General features: G+C 46.8%; 1 protein-coding gene across 11 annotated transcripts in view; it reads right to left on the reverse strand.

The window, feature by feature from the left end:
* Positions 1–18,013, reverse strand: part of gapvd1 (GTPase activating protein and VPS9 domains 1) — a 132,138-nt gene that overhangs the window by 92,020 nt on the left and 22,105 nt on the right. For all 11 annotated transcript variants that reach the window (XM_085965636.1, XM_085965635.1, XM_085965632.1 and 8 more), the window contains one exon: positions 6,077–6,289. In XM_085965636.1, coding sequence (XP_085821762.1) covers positions 6,077–6,261 — 185 coding nt within the window. In that variant the 5' untranslated portion in view covers positions 6,262–6,289. The remainder of the gene's footprint in view (positions 1–6,076; positions 6,290–18,013) is intronic.

Below are 18,013 nucleotides of genomic sequence, written 5' to 3' on the forward strand. Positions count from 1 at the left end.
GGGAAAGAGAGAGAGAGGGGGGGAAGAGAGAGCGAGGGGGGGAAGAGAGAGAGAGGGGGGGAAGAGAGGAGAGAGAGGAGGGGGGAAGAGAGAGAGAGGGGGGGAAGAGAGAGAGAGGGGGAGGAAGAGAGAGAGAGAGGGGGGAGAGAGAGAGAGGGGGAGGAGAGAGAGGGGGGGAGAGAGAGAGGGGGGAGAGAGAGAGAGGGGGGGAAGAGAGAGAGGGGGGGAAGAGAGAAGAGGGGGGAAGAGAGAGGGGGGGAAGAGAGAGAGGGGGGAAGAGAGAGAGGGGGGAAGAGAGAGAGGGGGGAGAGACGAGAGGGGGGGAAGAGAGAGAGGGGGGGAAGAGAGAGAGGGGGGAAGAGAGAGAGGAGGGGGGGAAGAGCGAGGAGGGGGGGAAAGAGAGGGAGGGGGGGAAGAGAGGAGGGGGGAAGAGAGGGAGGGGAGGAAGAGAGGGAGGGGGGGAAGAGAGGGAGGGGGGGAAGAGAGGGAGGGGGGGAAGAGAGGGGGGGGGAAGAGAGAGAGAGGGGGGGGGAAGAGAGAGAGAGGGGGGGGAAGAGAGAGAGAGGGGGGAAGAGAGAGAGAGAGGGGGGGGAAGAGAGAGAGAGGGGGGGAAGAGAGAGAGAGGGGGGGGGAAGAGAGAGAGAGGGGGGGAAGAGAGAGAGAGGGGGGGAAGAGAGAGAGAGGGGGGGAAGAGAGAGAGAGGGGGGGAAGAGAGAGAGAGAGGGGGGGAAGAGAGAGAGAGGGGGGGGAAGAGAGAGAGAGGGGGGGAGAGAGAGAGGGGGGGGAGAGAGAGAGAGAGGGGGGGGGAAGAGAGAGAGAGGGGGGGAGAGAGAGAGAGAGGGGGGGGGAGAGAGAGAGAGGGGGGGAAGAGAGAGAGAGAGGGGGGAAGAGAGAGAGAGGGGGGGAAGAGAGAGAGAGGGGGGGAGAGAGAGAGAGAGGGGGGGAAGAGAGAGAGGAGGGGGGGAAGAGAGAGAGAGAGAGGGGGGGAAGAGAGAGAGAGAGGGGGGAGAAGAGAGAGGAGGGGGGGAAGAGAGAGGGAGAGGGGGGGAAGAGAGAGAGAGAGGGGGGGAAGAGAGAGAGAGAGGGGGGGGAAGAGAGAGAGAGAGGGGGGGAGAGAGAGAGAGAGGGTGGGGAAGAGAGAGAGAGAGGGGGAAGAGAGAGAGAGGAGGGGGGAAGAGAGAGAGAGGGGGGGAAGAGAGAGAGAGGGGGGGAAGAGAGAGAGGGGGGGAAGAGAGAGAGGGGGGGAAGAGAGAGAGGGGGGGGAAGAGAGAGAGGGGGGGGAAGAGAGAGAGAGGGGGGGAAGAGAGAGAGAGGGGGGGAAGAGAGAGAGAGGGGGGGAAGAGAGAGAGAGGGGGGGGAGAAGAGAGAGAGGGGGGGAAGAGAGAGAGAGGGGGGGGAAGAGAGAGAGGAGGGGGAGAGAGAGAGAGGGGGGAAGAGAGAGGGGGGGGAAGAGAGAGAGAGGGGGGGAAGAGAGAGAGGGGGGGAGAAGAGAGAGAGGGGGGGAAGAGAGAGAGAGGGGGGGAAGAGAGAGAGGGGGGAAGAGAGAGAGAGAGGGGGAAGAGAGAGAGAGGGGGGAAGAGAGAGAGAGGGGGGGAAGAGAGAAAGAGGGGGGGGAAGAGAGAAAGGGGGGAAGAGAGAAGGGGGGGGAAGAGAGAAGAGGGGGGGGAAGAGAGAGGAGGGGGGAAGAGAGAGAGAGGGGGGGAAGAGAGAGAGAGGGGGGGGAAGAGAGAGAGAGAGGGGGGAAGAGAGAGAGGGGGGGGAAGAGAGAGAGAGGGGGGGGGAAGAGAGAGAGAGGGGGGGGAAGAGAGAGAGGGGGGGGAAGAGAGTGAGGGGGGGGGAGAGAGAGAGGGGGGGGGGAAGAGAGAGAGGGGGGGGGAAGAGAGAGAGGGGGGGGAAGAGAGAGAGGGGGGGGGAAGAGAGAGAGAGGGGGGGGAGAGAGAGAGAGAGGGGGGGAAGAGAGAGAGGGGGGGGAGAGAGAGAGAGAGGGGGGGAGAGAGAGGAGAGAGGGGGGGGAAGAGAGAGAGAGAGGGGGGGGAAGAGAGAGAGAGGAGGAGGGGGGGAAGAGAGAGAGAGAGGGGGGGGAAGAGAGAGAGTGAGGGGGGAGAGAGAGAGAGAGGGGGGGAAGAGAGAGAGAGGGGGGGGAAGAGAGAGAGGGGGGGGGAAGAGAGAGAGAGGGGGGGAAGAGAGAGAGAGAGGGGGGGAAGAGAGAGAGTGGGGGGGAAGAGGATGGAGAGAGGGGGGGAAGAGAGAGAGGGGGGGGAAGAGAGAGAGGGGGGGGGAAGAGAGAGGGGGGGAGAGGTGTGAGGGGGGGGAGAGAGAGAGGGGGGGGAAGTGTGAGAGGGGGGGAAGAGAGAGAGGGGGGGGAAGAGTGAGAGGGGGGGAAGGAGAGAGGGGGGAGAGAGTGAGAGGGGGGGAGAGAGGAAGGGGGAGAGAGGGGGGGGATGAGAGAGGTGGGGGGAGAGAGAGGTGGGGGGTTTGTGAGGGGGGGGGGAAGAGAGGAAGGGGGGGGAAGAGAGAGGGGGGGGAAGTGTGAGGGGGGGATGTGTGAGGGGGGGGGAGAGAGGGAAGGGGGGGAAGAGAGAGAGGGGGGGGGAAGAGAGAGAGTGGGGGGGGAAGAGAGAGAGGGGGGGGAGAGAGAGAGGGGGGGAAAGAGAGAGGGGGGGGGAGAGAGAGAGGGGGGAGAGAGAGAGAGGGGGGGGGGGAAGAGAGAGGGGGGGGGAAGAGGAGAGAGGGGGGGGGATGAGAGAGAGGGGGGGAAGAGAGAGAGAGAGGGGGAAGAGAGAGAGAGGGGGGGAAGAGAGAGAGAGAGGGGGGGAAGAGAGAGAGGAGGGGGGGAAGAGAGAGAGAGAGGGGGGGGAGAGAGAGAGAGGGTGGGGAGAGAGAGAGGGGGGGAAGAGAGAGAGAGAGGGGGGGAAGAGAGAGAGAGAGAGAGGGGGGGGGAAGAGAGAGAGAGAGGGGGGGGGGAAGAGAGAGAGAGAGTGGGGGGGAAGAGAGAGAGAGAGAGGGGGGGGGAAGAGAGAGAAGAGAGGGGGGGGAAAGAGAGAGAGAGAGGGGGGGAAGAGAGAGAGAGGGGGGGGAAGAGAGAGAGAGAGAGGGGGGGGAAAGAGAGAGCAGAGAGGGGGGGGAAGAGAGAGAGAGGGGGGGAGGAAGAGAGAGAGAGAGAGGGGGGAAGAGAGGAGAGAGAGAGGGTGGGGAAGAGAGAGAGAGAGGGGGGAAGAGAGAGAGAGAGGGGGGAAGAGAGAGAGTGGGGGGGAAGAGAGAGAGGGGGGGGAAGAGAGAGAGGGGGGGGTGAGAGTGAGAGGGGGGGGGGAAGAGAGAGAGGGGGGGGGAAGAGAGAGAGGGGGGGGGAGAGAGAGAGAGGTGGGGGGAAGATGAGAGAGGGGGTGGGGAAGAGAGACGAGGGGGGGGGGAAGAGAGAGAGGGGGGGGGAAGAGAGAGAGGGGGGGGGGAAGAGAGAGGGGGGGGAGAGATGAGAGAGAGGGGGGGGAAGAGAGAGAGGGGGGGGGAAGAGAGAGAGGGGGGGAAGAGAGAGAGGGGGGGGAAGAGAGAGAGGGGGGGGGAAGAGAGAGAGGGGGGGGGGGGGAGTGAGAGAGGGGGGGGGGGAAGAGAGAGAGGGGGGGGGAAGAGATGAGAGGGGTGGGGGAGAGAGAGAGGGGGGGGGAGAGAGAGAGGGGGGGGAGAGAGAGAGAGGGGGGGAAGAGAGAGAGGGTGGGGGGGAAGAGAGAGAGAGGGGGGGGGGGGAAGAGAGAGAGAGGGGGGGGGGACGAGAGAGAGAGGGGGGGGGGGGGAAGAGAGAGAGGAGAGGTGGGGGAAGAGAGAGAGAGGGGGGGAAGAGAGAGAGAGGGGGGGGAAGAGAGAGAGAGGGGGGGGAAGAGAGAGAGGGGGGGAAGAGAGAGAGGGGGGGGGAAGAGAGAGAGAGAGAGAGAGAGAGAGAGAGAGAGAGGGAGAGGGAGAGGGAGAGAGAGAGAGGGAGAGAGAGAGAGAGAGAGAGGAAGAAAGATGGAGGGTCTGCCGGGGTGAAGACAAAAGAAATGAGCCATAATTCATGGTGTGGAATTCCAGGTGAACCATTTCATAACATGACTGTATATTGGTACGTGATGGTGACGGACACATGCACATAATAGCAGAGATCCATTTTACAGCCTTTCCCTCCACTGAGTGTTTTTGAAGTAAGTCAGTCAATTGTCGTAACCAAGCTGACCAATAGCCACCACCCATGCTGTCTCTTCTATCAGCTTCGGTCTGCCCACGGTCATTCTTCCACTTGGATATTTCAGTACATTTCTATAATCTCAGTTTTGGCCTTCCAAAATATTTTTCCCTAAAATCCCATTCTACCACTTCCCATTATTTTCAGCCTCACGGTACACATGCCCTGTTCACTGCAATCTGTTATCCCCAGCATACACTCTGCTTATGCATGTAGGCTGTTGCTCCTCAGCAATTCAGTATCAATCTCACTGTCTTCTCTCGAACACCCTCGACATCCAGGTGTTGATGCTATCCGAAACCCAGAAAGGATATATGAAAACAGTATCATTTGGACATGGGTGAATAATTCTGTGCTACAAATGTAAACTGCAATATCGGGTCAATCTGAAGATCTAGAGCAGAGTGCGAGTGCCAATTATATTTTGTCCAATTTTTCCACTGTCCCCTCCCTCCCACAACTGTGTGTGATGTAAATAAATGTAAATTACTGAACCAATTGTGAAACAGGGAAGCAGCATGTAATTTATAGTACAAGATGGACATGAGAACACATAATCCATGTAATATACTTCTCTATTAGTGCTGCAGTCATTTAACAACAAAAAAAATCTGGTTACCTATAGCTCAACACAAAAATATTCTAACTCGAAGCATGAGTAACATTCACATATATTTACCGGCTGCACAAGACTTGGACATGCAACACCTTTCCTTCATCCTTGCCGAGGCATAACCCTGGAACTCACTATAATGTCGTAGGAGCACCTTCACCACACAGACTACAGGGGTTCAAGAAGGCGGCCTACACCACCATCTCAGGGCAACCAAGGATGAGCAATAAATGCTTATCTTGCCAGCGATGCCCACCATCCTAACAATGAGAAAAGGCTGCAAAGCAAAAATGGATTCTAATTCATCCTAATCCAGAAAAAGAAATAGGAACAAAAATCCAAATTTTGGTTGAAATTAGATCAACTAGATTTGAAAGAATTGTCAGCATGTATAAGGTTTACCAATGCCAACATGCAAAGGGATAACTCCATCCATTTGGCCCCTTATACATTTCCATGGCACCATTTTTTGTCAAACTAAAAGTATTCTTCTTTAATTGGCCTAGCATTAGTTGTGGTCAAAAGTTAATCAACAGCTAGAAGCAACAATTATTCATTTCATAATTATTTCTGTTAAATAGAGTTGCCAAGAAATCAACTTCTTAGCTGGGAAGAGGTTTAATTGGAACATAGGAAATGCTAGACAAAAAGACCATGGTCCATCTAATTTGCCATCTGCCATTCTGGAAGTCGCATGATATAATAATAATGGAGTTGTTGACTAATCATGACATCAATCAATCTCCAATTCGTCTACAATAGACCCAGACATGAGGCGAGGAAAACTCCAATAGTGGAAAGCTCCGAGAACCATAGGTCCAAATTCACCTGATCCTCTCAAACACTTACCATAGGTCATGCCTCAAATTACTGCGATAGTGTATCCCAAAATATTATTCTCTCAAAGAAATCTAATTTGCATGTGAATCGATATATCTGCTTCCACTGTGTCCTTCGGGAGCCTTGTGGCCATTTCCTCCACTATTAGTTGGAAAAAAGGTTTCCTTTGATATTGTTACTGGTGCACATTTAAAAACATTTTTAAAAGCAAACATCGGATTGTGGATAGTACGAACACACAAGCCAAAATGACCTGATTGTTCATCAGCAAATATCGATACTGCATCAAGTAACTGGCACTGAACATCACTGAAGTAATTTGCTAAAGTGAAATTCAGCCTCGTATTTTTATTATGCAGTCTTGTGTTGGTCTGTACTTTCTAAGTCAACGACCTCTGCATTGATCTCACCTCGTCAGTATAAGACGGTCCAGGTTAATTCGCTGCTGTTTTGCAATCCATGCTGAGCAGTATAGTTTTTCAGCAGTTTTCAGCACATCTGCATTTAGCCGCTGGAGCAATTGCTTCTCAGAGTTCACATAAAGACGTTCTTGCTTGAGGTGATGGGCCAGTGTGTGAAGATCAGGCTTCACCATCTTCAAATGGCACAGGACAGTCTACCTACTAAAGAAACAAAAGGAGGAAAGATTAGGCCCCAGCTGGACAGGTACAAGCAGAGCAGTTAGGACTTGCCGTAAACATTTTACAACTGCACAATGTGTATTGGCTAAATGCTCCCCACAACTCCAAAATTATTTTTATAATCCAAGGATCAATTTTTTGGGCAATTTGGAATTGTCCCTTTGAGCCTCCCCATAAAACATAACTTCCAAAGACCAAAAGCATGAGGTACAGATGTGCTCTTGGGCTTATACCAAGGTCACTCCATAACTATGGGTTCACAGATGCACAAGAGCAACCCAGGCCAATTGTCTTTACACTTTCCTCTCCCTTTAGGGAAGCAAGAGTGTGTGGCAACAAACTTAAGATTGGGAACTTACTACAGGAACCATCATGGACATAAAGCTACATTTTACAAGTCTGGGGCACAACTTTTTAATTCATCACTTACAGTAATAAAATGTTCTTTCTGAATTAATAAGCATGATGACAGGATAGAGATATTAAATTAGTTTAATATACAATAGTCAATCTAACTTGCTTTACAGTTATCAAATATTTGCTATGTAATGCTACAGTTAAAACCATACGCCTGGCTTGAATTTTAAAAATCCTCACCTGCTTATTACTAAAATTCAATAAATTATAATGGAGAATCAGAATACTGAGCGGATAGTAGAAATTATTTTTATGCATTCAAAAAATTGTTTCTGCCTTCACGGTTGACTGCCACATGTTTGGCCATTTTATTGTTTCAATGTATAATGTTTATTTGTAATAATTTGCTTCTTCACACAAATTCTGTAAAAATAATTAAAACTCTAGCTGTGGTATGAAAAAAAACTAACGTTATGTTTTGAGATATCTTTAAATTATTCAGGAATACAAGGATCTTTCATTCCAAGCATACAATTATTTCAATTGCTTGTGACATGTTCTGGTAGAATACTGCATCCAGCACAAAAGTCCCAAGAACTATTTTGAATAAAGTGCACATAATGTGCCCATTAAGGACGGAGGAGTCTTTGAGTCAAACAGAAGACGAGGAAGTAAGGTAACATGAACTTATCAGCAAATTGCCCAGTCACAGCACAGTGCAGGAACACTCTGCACTGTACCTCTTATGATTGCCTGCACAGGGCCTGGGCTGATGAGAACATAAGACATAGGAGCAGGAGTAGGTCATTTGGCCCCTCGAGCCTGCCCCGCCATTCAATAAGATCATGGCTGATCTGATCTTGGCCTTGACTCCCTTACCATTCAAAAATCTGTCTATCTCCACCTTAAATATATTCAATGACCCAGCCTTCACAGCTCTCTGGGGAAGAGAATTCCAAAGATTCACGACCCTGAGAGAAGAAATTCCTCATTTCCGATTTAAAAGGGTTTCCCCTTATTCTGAAATTATGTCCCCTAGTTCTAGATTCCCCCACGAGGGGAAACATCCTCTGTATCTACCCTGTCGAACCCCTTCAGAATCTTGCATGCTTCAATAAGATCCCTTCTCATTCTTCTAAACTCCAATGAGTATCGGCCCAACCTTTCTTCATAAAGACAACCCCTTCATCTCCAGAATCAACCTCGTGAACCTTCTCTGAACTGCCTCCAATGCAAATATATCCTTCCTTAAATAAGGAGATCAAAACTGTGCGCAGTACTCCAGGTGTGGTCTCACCAACGCCCTGTACAGTTGTAACAGGAGTTCCCTACTTTTATACTCCATTCCCTTTGCAATAAAGGCCAACATTCCATTTGCCTTCCTAATTACTTGCTGTATCTGCATGCTAACTTTTGTGATTCATGTACAAGGACCCCCAGGTCACTCTGTACCGCAGCATTTTGTAATCTCTCCCCATTTAAAAAATAATTTGCTTTTTTATTTTTCCTACCAAAGTGGATAACCTCAGATTTTCCCACATGAAACTCCATCTGCCAGATTTTTGCCCACTCACTTAGCCTATCTATATCCCTTGGAGATTCTTTGCGTCCTCCACACAATTTGCTTTCCCACCTATCTTCGTATCATCAGCAAATTTGGCTACGGGAACCTGAGCGGCAGAGCGGGGCTATAGAAGACCCCAGAGACCAGGTAAGGCCTCACAGCGTCGGCGGGAAACCAGAGCGGGGCTATAAAAGTCCCAGAGACCAGGTAAGGCGTACCAATCTCCAGTCTGGAAGGAGAGAGGTAAAAAGTAATCCAAGTGTGACGTCACCAGAAAGCGGGTAAGTGATTGGTTGGTAAATATTTCTCCCTTTTAAGCTTAAATTTCTTTGGTTTATAGTTTCTAAGGTGTGATATTCACCATCTAGAATCGGGGCAGAGGATATTTAAGAATAATATTAATAAATTTAATTAATTACATAGAATGGGAGATCAGGTTGCTGCTACTGCAATATGTGGGAGCTGGTGAACACCATTGATGCTCACGGTGATCACATTTGCAGTAAGTGTTGGCTGCTCGAGGAACTCCGGCTCCGTGTTGAAGAGCTGGAGTCCGAGCTTCAAACGCTGAGACACATCAGGGAGGGCGAGAGTTACCTGGACTCTGTGTATCACGAGGTAGTCACACCAATTAGATTAATTAATTCAGATGTAGTCCGTGGCCAGGGGCAGGATGGTGTGACTAGAAGTGAGGCAGGTACGGGGATCCAGGAGGTAGTGTTGGAGGAGCCGCAGCCCTTGCACTTGTCCAACAGGTTCGAGGCTCTTACTCCCTGTGGGGACAGGAGCAGGGACTGCAGGGAGGATGAGCAACCTGGCCACAGCACCGTGGAGCAGGGGGCCATTCAAGTGGGGGGGAGTTAAAAGAAATGTTGTAGTGGTAGGGGATAGTATCGTTAGGGGGATAGATAGAGTTCTTTGCAGCCGAGAGCGAGAGTCCCGAAGGCTGTGTTGCCTGCCCGGTGCCAGGGTTAAGGACATCTCCTCTGGACTGGAGAGAAACTTGGAGTGGGAGGGGAGTGATCCAGTTGTCGTGGTGCATGTTGGTACCAACGACATAGATAGGACAAGGAAGGAGGTTCTGCTGAGGGAGTTTGAGCAGCTAGGGGCCAAATTAAAAAGCAGAACCACAAGGGTAATAATCTCTGGATTATTACCTGAGCCACGAGCGAATTTGGCTAGGACAAATAAAATTAGAGAGTTAAATGCGTGGCTCAAAGACTGGTGTGGGAGAAATGGGTTTTGCTTCCTGGGACACTGGCACCAGTACTGGGGCAGGAGGGAGCTGTTCCGTTGGGACGGGCTTCACTTGGCCAGTGCTGGGACTAGAGTCCTGGCGGATCATATAACTAGGGCTGTAGAGAGGGCTTTAAACTAACTAGTGTGGGGGAGGTTCCTAGAGAGCAAATAATACAAATGACAACAGAAAGGTCATAGACTTAGGTAGCAGTGGGGAAATTAAAAACCAGAGCGTGTCAGGAAGGGGCAGAAGGTATGGAGTAAAAGGTAAAGTAATAAAAAGGGCAAAAGCAGGAACTAAGTGTCACAAAACATATTTGAAAGTTCTCTATCTGAATGCACGTAGCATTCGTAACAAAATAGACGAGTTAATGGCACAAATAACTACATATGGGTATGATCTTATGGCCATTACAGAAACATGGCTGCAGGGTGACAATGCCTGGGAATTAAACATACCAGGTTATTTAACAATCAGGAAGGACAGGCAGGAAGGAAGGGGAGGTGGGGTGGCTATGTTAATAAAGGAAGGAATCACTGTAATACAGAGAAATGATATTGGGTCAAAAGATCAGGATAAATGAAACAGTTTGGGTGGAGATAAGGAATAATAAGGGGAAAAAAGCACTAGTGGGCGTAGTCTATCGGCCTCCGAACAGTTGCAACTCTGTTGGACGGAGTATCAATCAGGAAATAGTTGAGGCTTGTAATAAGGGAACATCTATAATTATGGGGGATTTTAACTATCATATTAATTGGACAAATCAAATTGGGCAGGGCTGCCTTGAGGATGAGTTCATTGAGTGTATTAGGGATGGGTTTCTTGAGCAGTATGTAACTGAACCGACCAGGGGGCAAGCAACCTTAGATCTGGTCCTGTGTAACGAGACAGGATTAATTAAAAATGTCCTAGTAAAGGATCCCCTTGGAATGAGTGACCATAACATGGTTGAATTCCTTATTCAATTAGAGGGTGAGAAGGTTGGATCTCAAACAAGCGTGCTAAGCTTGAATAAAGGAGTCTATGAAGGTATGAGAGCGGAATTGAGTGGAGTGGATTGGGAAAACGGTATATGATCAGTGGTGTACATTTAAGGAGTTATTTTACAACTTCCAAAAAATATATATTCCACTGAGAAGGGTGTAAAAGAAAAGACAGCCATCCGTGGCTAAGTAAAGAAATTAAGGATAGTATTCGACTAAAAACAAGGGCATATAAGGTAGCCAAACCTAGTGGGAGGATAGAGGATTGGGAAAACTTTAAAAGACAGCAAAAAATAACAAAAAGATTAAGAAAGGGAAGATAGATTATGAAAGTAAATTAGCAAAAAATATAAAAACAGATAGCAAGAGTTTTTATAGTTATATAAAAAGAAAAAGGGTGGCTAAAGTAAATGTTGGTCCCTTAGAGGATAAGACCGGGAAATTAATGGTGGGAAATATGGAGATGGCAAAAACACAATGAATATTTTACATCAGTCTTTACAGTAGAAGACACTAAGAATATCCCAACACTGGACAAACAGGGGGCTAAAGTGGGGGGAGGAGCTAAAAACGATCAAAATCACAAAGGAAGTGGTACTCAGTAAAATAATGGGACTCAAGGCGGATAAATCACCTGGACCTGATGGCTTACATCCTAGGGTCTTGAGGGAAGTGGCGGTAGGGATTGTGGATGCATTGATAATAATTTTCCAAAACTCCCTGGACTCGGCAAAGGTCCCGGCAGACTGGAAAACTGCTAATGTAACACCCTTATTTAAAAAGGGCAGCAGACAGAAGGCTGGAAACTATAGACCGGTTAGCCTAACATCTGTGGTAGGTAAAATTTTGGAGTCCATTATTAAGGAGACAGTAACAGGACATTTGGATAAACATAATTTAATAGGACAAAGTCAGCATGGTTTTATGAAGGGGAAGTCATGTTTGACAAATTTGCTGGAGTTCTTTGAGGAAGTAACATATAGGGTGGATAAAGGGGAACCAGTGGACGTAGTGTATTTAGACTTCCAAAAGGCATTTGACAAGGTGCCACACAAAAGATTATTGCTTAAGATAAAAAAATCACGGGATTGGGGGTAATATTCTGGTATGGATAGAGGATTGGCTATCTAACAGAAGGCAGAGAGTTGGGATAAATGGTTCATTCTCAGACTGGCAATCAGTAACTAGTGGTGTTCCGCAGGGGTCAGTGCTGGGTCCCCAACTCTTTACAATCTATATTAACGATTTGGAGGAGGGGACCGAGTGTAACATATCAAAGTTTGCAGATGATACTAAGATGGGAGGGAAAGTAGTGAGTGAGGAGGACATAAAAAACCTGCAAGGGGACATCGACAGGCTAAGTAAGTGGGCAGAGATTTGGCAGATGGAATACAATACTGGAAAGTGTCAGGTTATGCACTTTGGCAGGAAAAATCGTAGAGCAAGTTATTATCTTAATGGCAAGAAACTGGAAAGTACTGAAGTACAAAGGGATCTGGGGGTCCTGGTGCACGAAACTCAAAAGGTTAGTATGCAGGTGCAGCAAGTGATCAAGAAGGCCAATGGAATGTTGGCTTTCATTGCTAGGGGGATAGAATATAAAAATAGGGAGGTATTGCTTCAGTTGTACAAGGTATTGGTGAGGCCGCACCTGGAATACTGCGTACAGTTTTGGTGTCCATACTTAAGAAAGAACATACTTGCTCTCGAGTCAGTACAAAGAAGGTTCACTCGGTTAATCCCGGGGATGGACATATATGAGGAGAGGTTGAGTAGATTGGGACTCTACTCATTGGAGTTCAGAAGAATGAGAGGCGATCTTATTGAAATATATAAGATTGTGAAGGGGTTGGATCGGGTGGATGCGGGGAGGATGTTCCCGATGATGGGTGAAACTAGAACTAGGGGGCATAGTCTTAGAATAAGGGGCTGCTCTTTCAAAACAGAGATGAGGAGGAACTACTTCACTCGGAGGGTGGTAGGTCCATGGAATATGCTGCCTGAAAAAGCTGTAGAAGCTACATCATTACATAAATTTAAAACAGAAAGAGACAGTTTCCTAGAAGTAAAGGGAATTAAGGGTTACGGGGAGCGGGCAGGAATTTGGACATGAGTCTAGGTTCGGATCGGTCATGGCCCTGTGGGTAGCGGAGCGGGCCCAGGGGCCATGTAGCCTGATCCTGCTCCTATTTCGTGTGTCTAATTCTGTTAGATTCAGGAGATGGTTCTGTGATCGTGGATTGGCGGTTAGGATCAGATCAGCCATGATCTTATTGAATGGCGGAGCAGGCTCGAGGGGCCGATTGGCCTACTCCTGCTCCTATTTCTTATGTTATTACATTACACTCAGTCCCTTCATCCAAGTCATTAATATAGATTGTAAATAGTTGAGGCCCCAGCACTGATCCCTGCGGCACCCCACTAGTTACAGTTTGCCAACCTGAAAATGACCCATTTATTGCGACTCTCTTTTCTGTTAGTTAGCCAATCCTCTATCAATGTTAATATATTACCCCCAACCCCATGAGCTCTTATCTTGTGTAGTAACCTTTTATGTGGCACCTTATCCAATGCCTTCTGGAAACCCAAATACACATCTACTGGTTCCCAGTTAAATCCTCAAATAACTCCAGCAAATTTGTCAAACATGATTTCCCATTCATAAAACCATGTGGACTCTGCTTGACTATATTATGATTTTCTAAATGTCCTGCTACCTCTTCCTTAATGATGGATTCCAGCAGGATTCCAGCATTTTCCCAATGACAGATGTTAGGCTAACTGGTTGATAGTTGCCTGCTTTCCGTCTCCCTCCTTTCTTAAATAGGGGCGTTACATTTGCGGTTTTCCAGTCTGCTGGGACCTCTCCAGAATCCAGGGAACTTTGGTAGATTACAACCAATGCGTCCACTATCTCTGCAGCCACCTCTTTTAAGAGACTAGGATGCAGGCCATCGGGTCCAGGGGACGTCAGCCTTTAGTCCCATTAGTTTGCCTAGTACTTTCTCTCTAGTGATGGTGATTGTTTTAAGTCTCCCCCCTCCCACCACCCCTTGATTATTCATTATTGAGATGCTTTTAGTGTTTTCTACTGTGCAGACCGATACAAAATATTTGTTTGAGTCTCCGCCATTTCCCTGTTTCCCATTAATTCCCCAGACATCCTCTAGGGGACTTTAGCTACTCTCTTCCTTTTTATACACCTGTAGAAGCTCTTGCTGTCTTTTTATATTTCTTGCTAGCTTACTCTCATAAGCTATCTTCTCTCTATCATTTTTTTAGTCGTCCTTTGCTAGTTTTTAAAAGTTTCCCAATCCTCTGGCATTCCACTATTCTTCACAACATGTTTTTGTTTTCAATTCGATACCATCCTTTACTTCCTTAGTTAGCTATGGATGGTTCATCCTTCTCAGAGTCTTTCTTTCTCACTGGAATATATTTTTGCTGAGAGTTATGAAATAGCTCCTTAAATGTTTGCCACTGCTTTCCTACAGTATTACCCTGCAATATATTTTCCCAGTCCACTTTAACCAAGTCTGCCTTCATACCTTTGTTTAAGTTCAGGACACTGGATTGAGACCTAGCTTTCTCACCCTCAAACTGAATTTGAAATTCTACCATGCTATGATCACTCTTCCCAAGAGGATCCTTCACTTCAAGATCATTAATTAATCCAGCCTCGTTACACATCGACGATAGCAAAATACTGCGGATGCTGGAAATCCGAAACAACAACAGAAAATGCTGGAAAAACTCAGCAGGCCAGGCAACATCCGTGGAGAGAGAAAGAGAGTCAACGTTTCAGGTCGAAACCCTTCATCAGGAAGGGTTTCGATCTGAAATGTTGACTGTTTCTCCATGGATGTTGCCTGGCCTGCTGAGTTTTTCCAGCATTTTCTGTTGTTATTTCTCATTACACATCACCAGTCTTCTCCCTGGTTGGTTCCATAACATTGTTCCAAGAAACCATCCCATATACACTCAGAACTCTTCCTCAAGTCTACCTTTGCCAATCTGCTTTGTCCAAACAGTATGAAGATTAAAATCTCCTATGATTATAGCCGTACCTCTTACAAGCCTTTAATATTTCTTGATTTATACTGTCCTACAGTATGGCTATTGTTTGGGGGCCTGTAGACCACTCCCACCACTGGCTTCTTACCCTTATTATTTCTTATCTCCACCCAAACTGATTCTACGTCTTGATCTTCTGAACCAATCTCATCCTTTATTAACAGAGCTACACCACCTCCTTTTCCTTTCTGCTTATCCTTACAAAATAACAAATACCCCTGAATATTCAGTTCCCTGCCTTGGTCACCTTGCAACCACGTCTCTGTAATGGCTATCAGATCATACCCATTTATTTCTATTTGTGCTGTCAACTTATCTATCTTGTTCCAAATGCTGCGTGTTCAGATATAGAGCTTTTCATTTTGTGCAAAGAAAAAACAGGCGTGCCTTGAACTAATCAGCAATAGCACACTGACATGACAAACCCAGGTCAACTTTCCAATGTTCCTGACAAAATGTTAATGAACCTCTTCAAATTATCTTGGTTTCCCAATGTAGAAAAAGAAATTCATATTAGCTGTACCAGCTGCTTTGAAAGACAAAAAATTCATAAGCTGCAGCAGTCTATAGTCATAAAAGTCAGGTAAATAACGTAGGAAGCGGCATCATCTAGGTACAATTGCCTATTGTCCTGAAGTTTTCTGCAAATACAGAAGTTGAACTAATTTGATAATATAACTTGACATACTTGGTTACAAATTGAAGGTGGAATGGGCACTGGTTGCATTCTTGCAGAATGCAAAAGTGGAATTTGTACCCCTCCAAACATTAACTCTTTCAGTTTGCACAGACATAATGAAAAGACTAAACTTCCTACACACATAATTTCTCATACAACCTTGCCCCTGCATTTCTACTTATTGGAATGCCTATTACAATATTATACTTCCTTAACCTAGAACTTTCAATGCATCTATTGATGCCAGCCCCTTGAAGTTCCTATGCAACAGCAAAAAAACTACAATCAAATCAGTTATTATTAAAAGGTACACATCATAAGCAAATATCATTGCACATACGAGAAAGCTCAGTGGCAGGAAACACAATGAATCTTACAGCCGAACCTGGTCGAAAGCTGAAAATTCAAGGAACTGAATCCGATTGTTCTGGAAGAATTTCTACACAGTACTGAAAACACTGATCAAGAGGGAAAAATATAATAACTAGAGACAGTAGGCTTCACAAAAGGAGCACAGTATAACAAATAGACAGTATTAAAAAAGTGACGTTGGATTTATGTCAAAAATGAATTGAATTAATGGTTTAGTATGAAGAGTCATAGGGCTGCTCACCAAAGATGAGACAACAGAACATTATAACAATGGCCAAAGGGATGACACCCTCATGATGAAATCACACCTTTGGATGACAGCCAACCTTATACGCCTATTGCATACCCATAGGGATTGTCTTCAAACTAACGAGCTAGAATACACAACCTCAAGAACACTCAACAACTATTTGCAATAGTCTGTCAAACTGGCAGTCACGCAAACCTAACACACCACGAGGAGGTCATCAGGTCAGCTGTGGAACATCACAGCAAATCATCTGGAACGTAGGAGTAGGCCATTCAGCCCCTCGAGCCTGTTCAATCAGTCTACTAGATCATGGATGATCTGTACATTAAGTCCATCTGCCTGCCTTGGTTCCATTAGCCTTAATACCAATGTCAAACAAAAATCTATCAACCTCAGTTTTGACATTTTCATTTGATCCCCAGCCTCTAGAGCTTTTTGGGGTGAAAGGGTACCAGGTTTCCACTACCCTGTGTGTGAAGAAGTGCTTTCTGACATCACCCCTGAACTGCCTAGGTCTAATTTTAAGCCCCTTGTTCTGGACTTCCCTACTAGAGGAAATAGTTTCTCTCTATCTGTAACAAATCTTTTAATCATCTGAAACAACTTAATTCGATCACTTCTTAACCTTCTACACTGAAAAGAATACAAGCCAAGTCTCTGCAACCGGTCTTCATAATTTAACCCTATTAGAGCGGCAAAGGCGGCAGCAAAGAAGGCACTTGCGTTTATATAGCGCTGTTCACAATCACCGGACATCTCAAAGCGCTTTACAGCCAATGAAGTACTATTGAAGTGGAGTCACTGTTGTAATGGGGGAAACGTGGCAGCCAATGTGCACACAGCAAGGTCCCACAAACAGCAATGTGATAATGACCAGATAGTCTGTTCTGGTTATGTTGGTTGAGGGATAAGTATTGGCCAGGATTTTAGCCCCGGTAACATTCTGGTGAATCTGCACTGCACCCCGTAAAGGCCAATATATCCTTCCTGAGGTGCGGTGCCCAGAACTGAATGCAGTGCTCCAGATGGGGTCGAACCAGAGCTCTGTACAGCTGTAACCTAACTTCCATCCCTTCGTATTCAAGCCCTCGAGATAAAGACCAACATTCCATTAGCCTTTTAAATTTTTTTTGTAGCTATCCACTAGCTTTTAGTGATTTCTGTACTTGGACTCCTAGATCTCTCTGCTCATCCACAGTTCCTAGCTTCTTGGTATTTAGAAAATACTCTGATCTATCTTTCTCAAGTCCAAAATGGATGACTTCACACTTTCCCACGTTGAACTCCATCTGCCACAGTTTTGCTCACGCTTCCATCTATACTATTTACTGTGCCACCTAACTCTTTGTTGTCAGCAAACCTAGATATATGGCTCCCTATTCCTTCATCCAAGTCATTTATAAGTATAAAATGCAAAGCTGCAGCCCCAGTACAGGTCCCCTATGGGACACCACTAGTCACATTCTGCCAATCGGAGTACCTATCTCCGAACCAATTCCCGCTCCAAGCCAATAGGTTGTCTCCAATTCTATGCACTCTCCACAACCAGACTGGCCATGTCAATTTTTAAACCCTGAAACCAATTAAAGCTCCAAAATAGAAACCGACTTAAATAAGTTTGGGGCAAGAATGGATTAACTGCAGAGAAAGAAAAAAGTCAAAGATTGAAGAAAAGTCATGATTACTCATGTCATTTGGGGCTTCCACCTGCTCTTTCAAAAATCCTTTTATACTACCCCTACTCTGTAAAACCATAACTTCGAAGAAAAGTACAACAGCAACTCAATGAATATGGTACAGCCATTAACAAAAATTTCAGAAGTTTTACTGTTGCTGGAGTAATTATTCTATTAACAAGCAAGTTGGAAAAAAAGCTGCTTATTCTTGTTTTTCTTTTATTGCTCACAACTATAAAAAGGTACGAAAGTACCATTTGCAACAGTTCGCGGGAGCCACCCAACTTGATTCACTTGTTCCTTTTGTTTATATGATTGACTGTGTTAGGTGAGGATCTGTTTCGGGATTATTGTGCTCATTTGAACACTGGACAAGGCTGGGTTGGGTTGGGTTGGATTGGAGTTGGACTGGGTTTGGCAGAGCACAGCACACAACTCAAATAACTACAGGAAACTTTCTGGTATCTGGCACCGACGGGACCGAACTGGTGCCAGTCGATCAACACTGCCA

Source organism: Somniosus microcephalus, chromosome 23 (genome assembly GCF_052327205.1).
Source record: "Somniosus microcephalus isolate GS21.2 chromosome 23, FLI_Smic_1.0, whole genome shotgun sequence".
Taxonomy (NCBI): domain Eukaryota; kingdom Metazoa; phylum Chordata; class Chondrichthyes; order Squaliformes; family Somniosidae; genus Somniosus; species Somniosus microcephalus.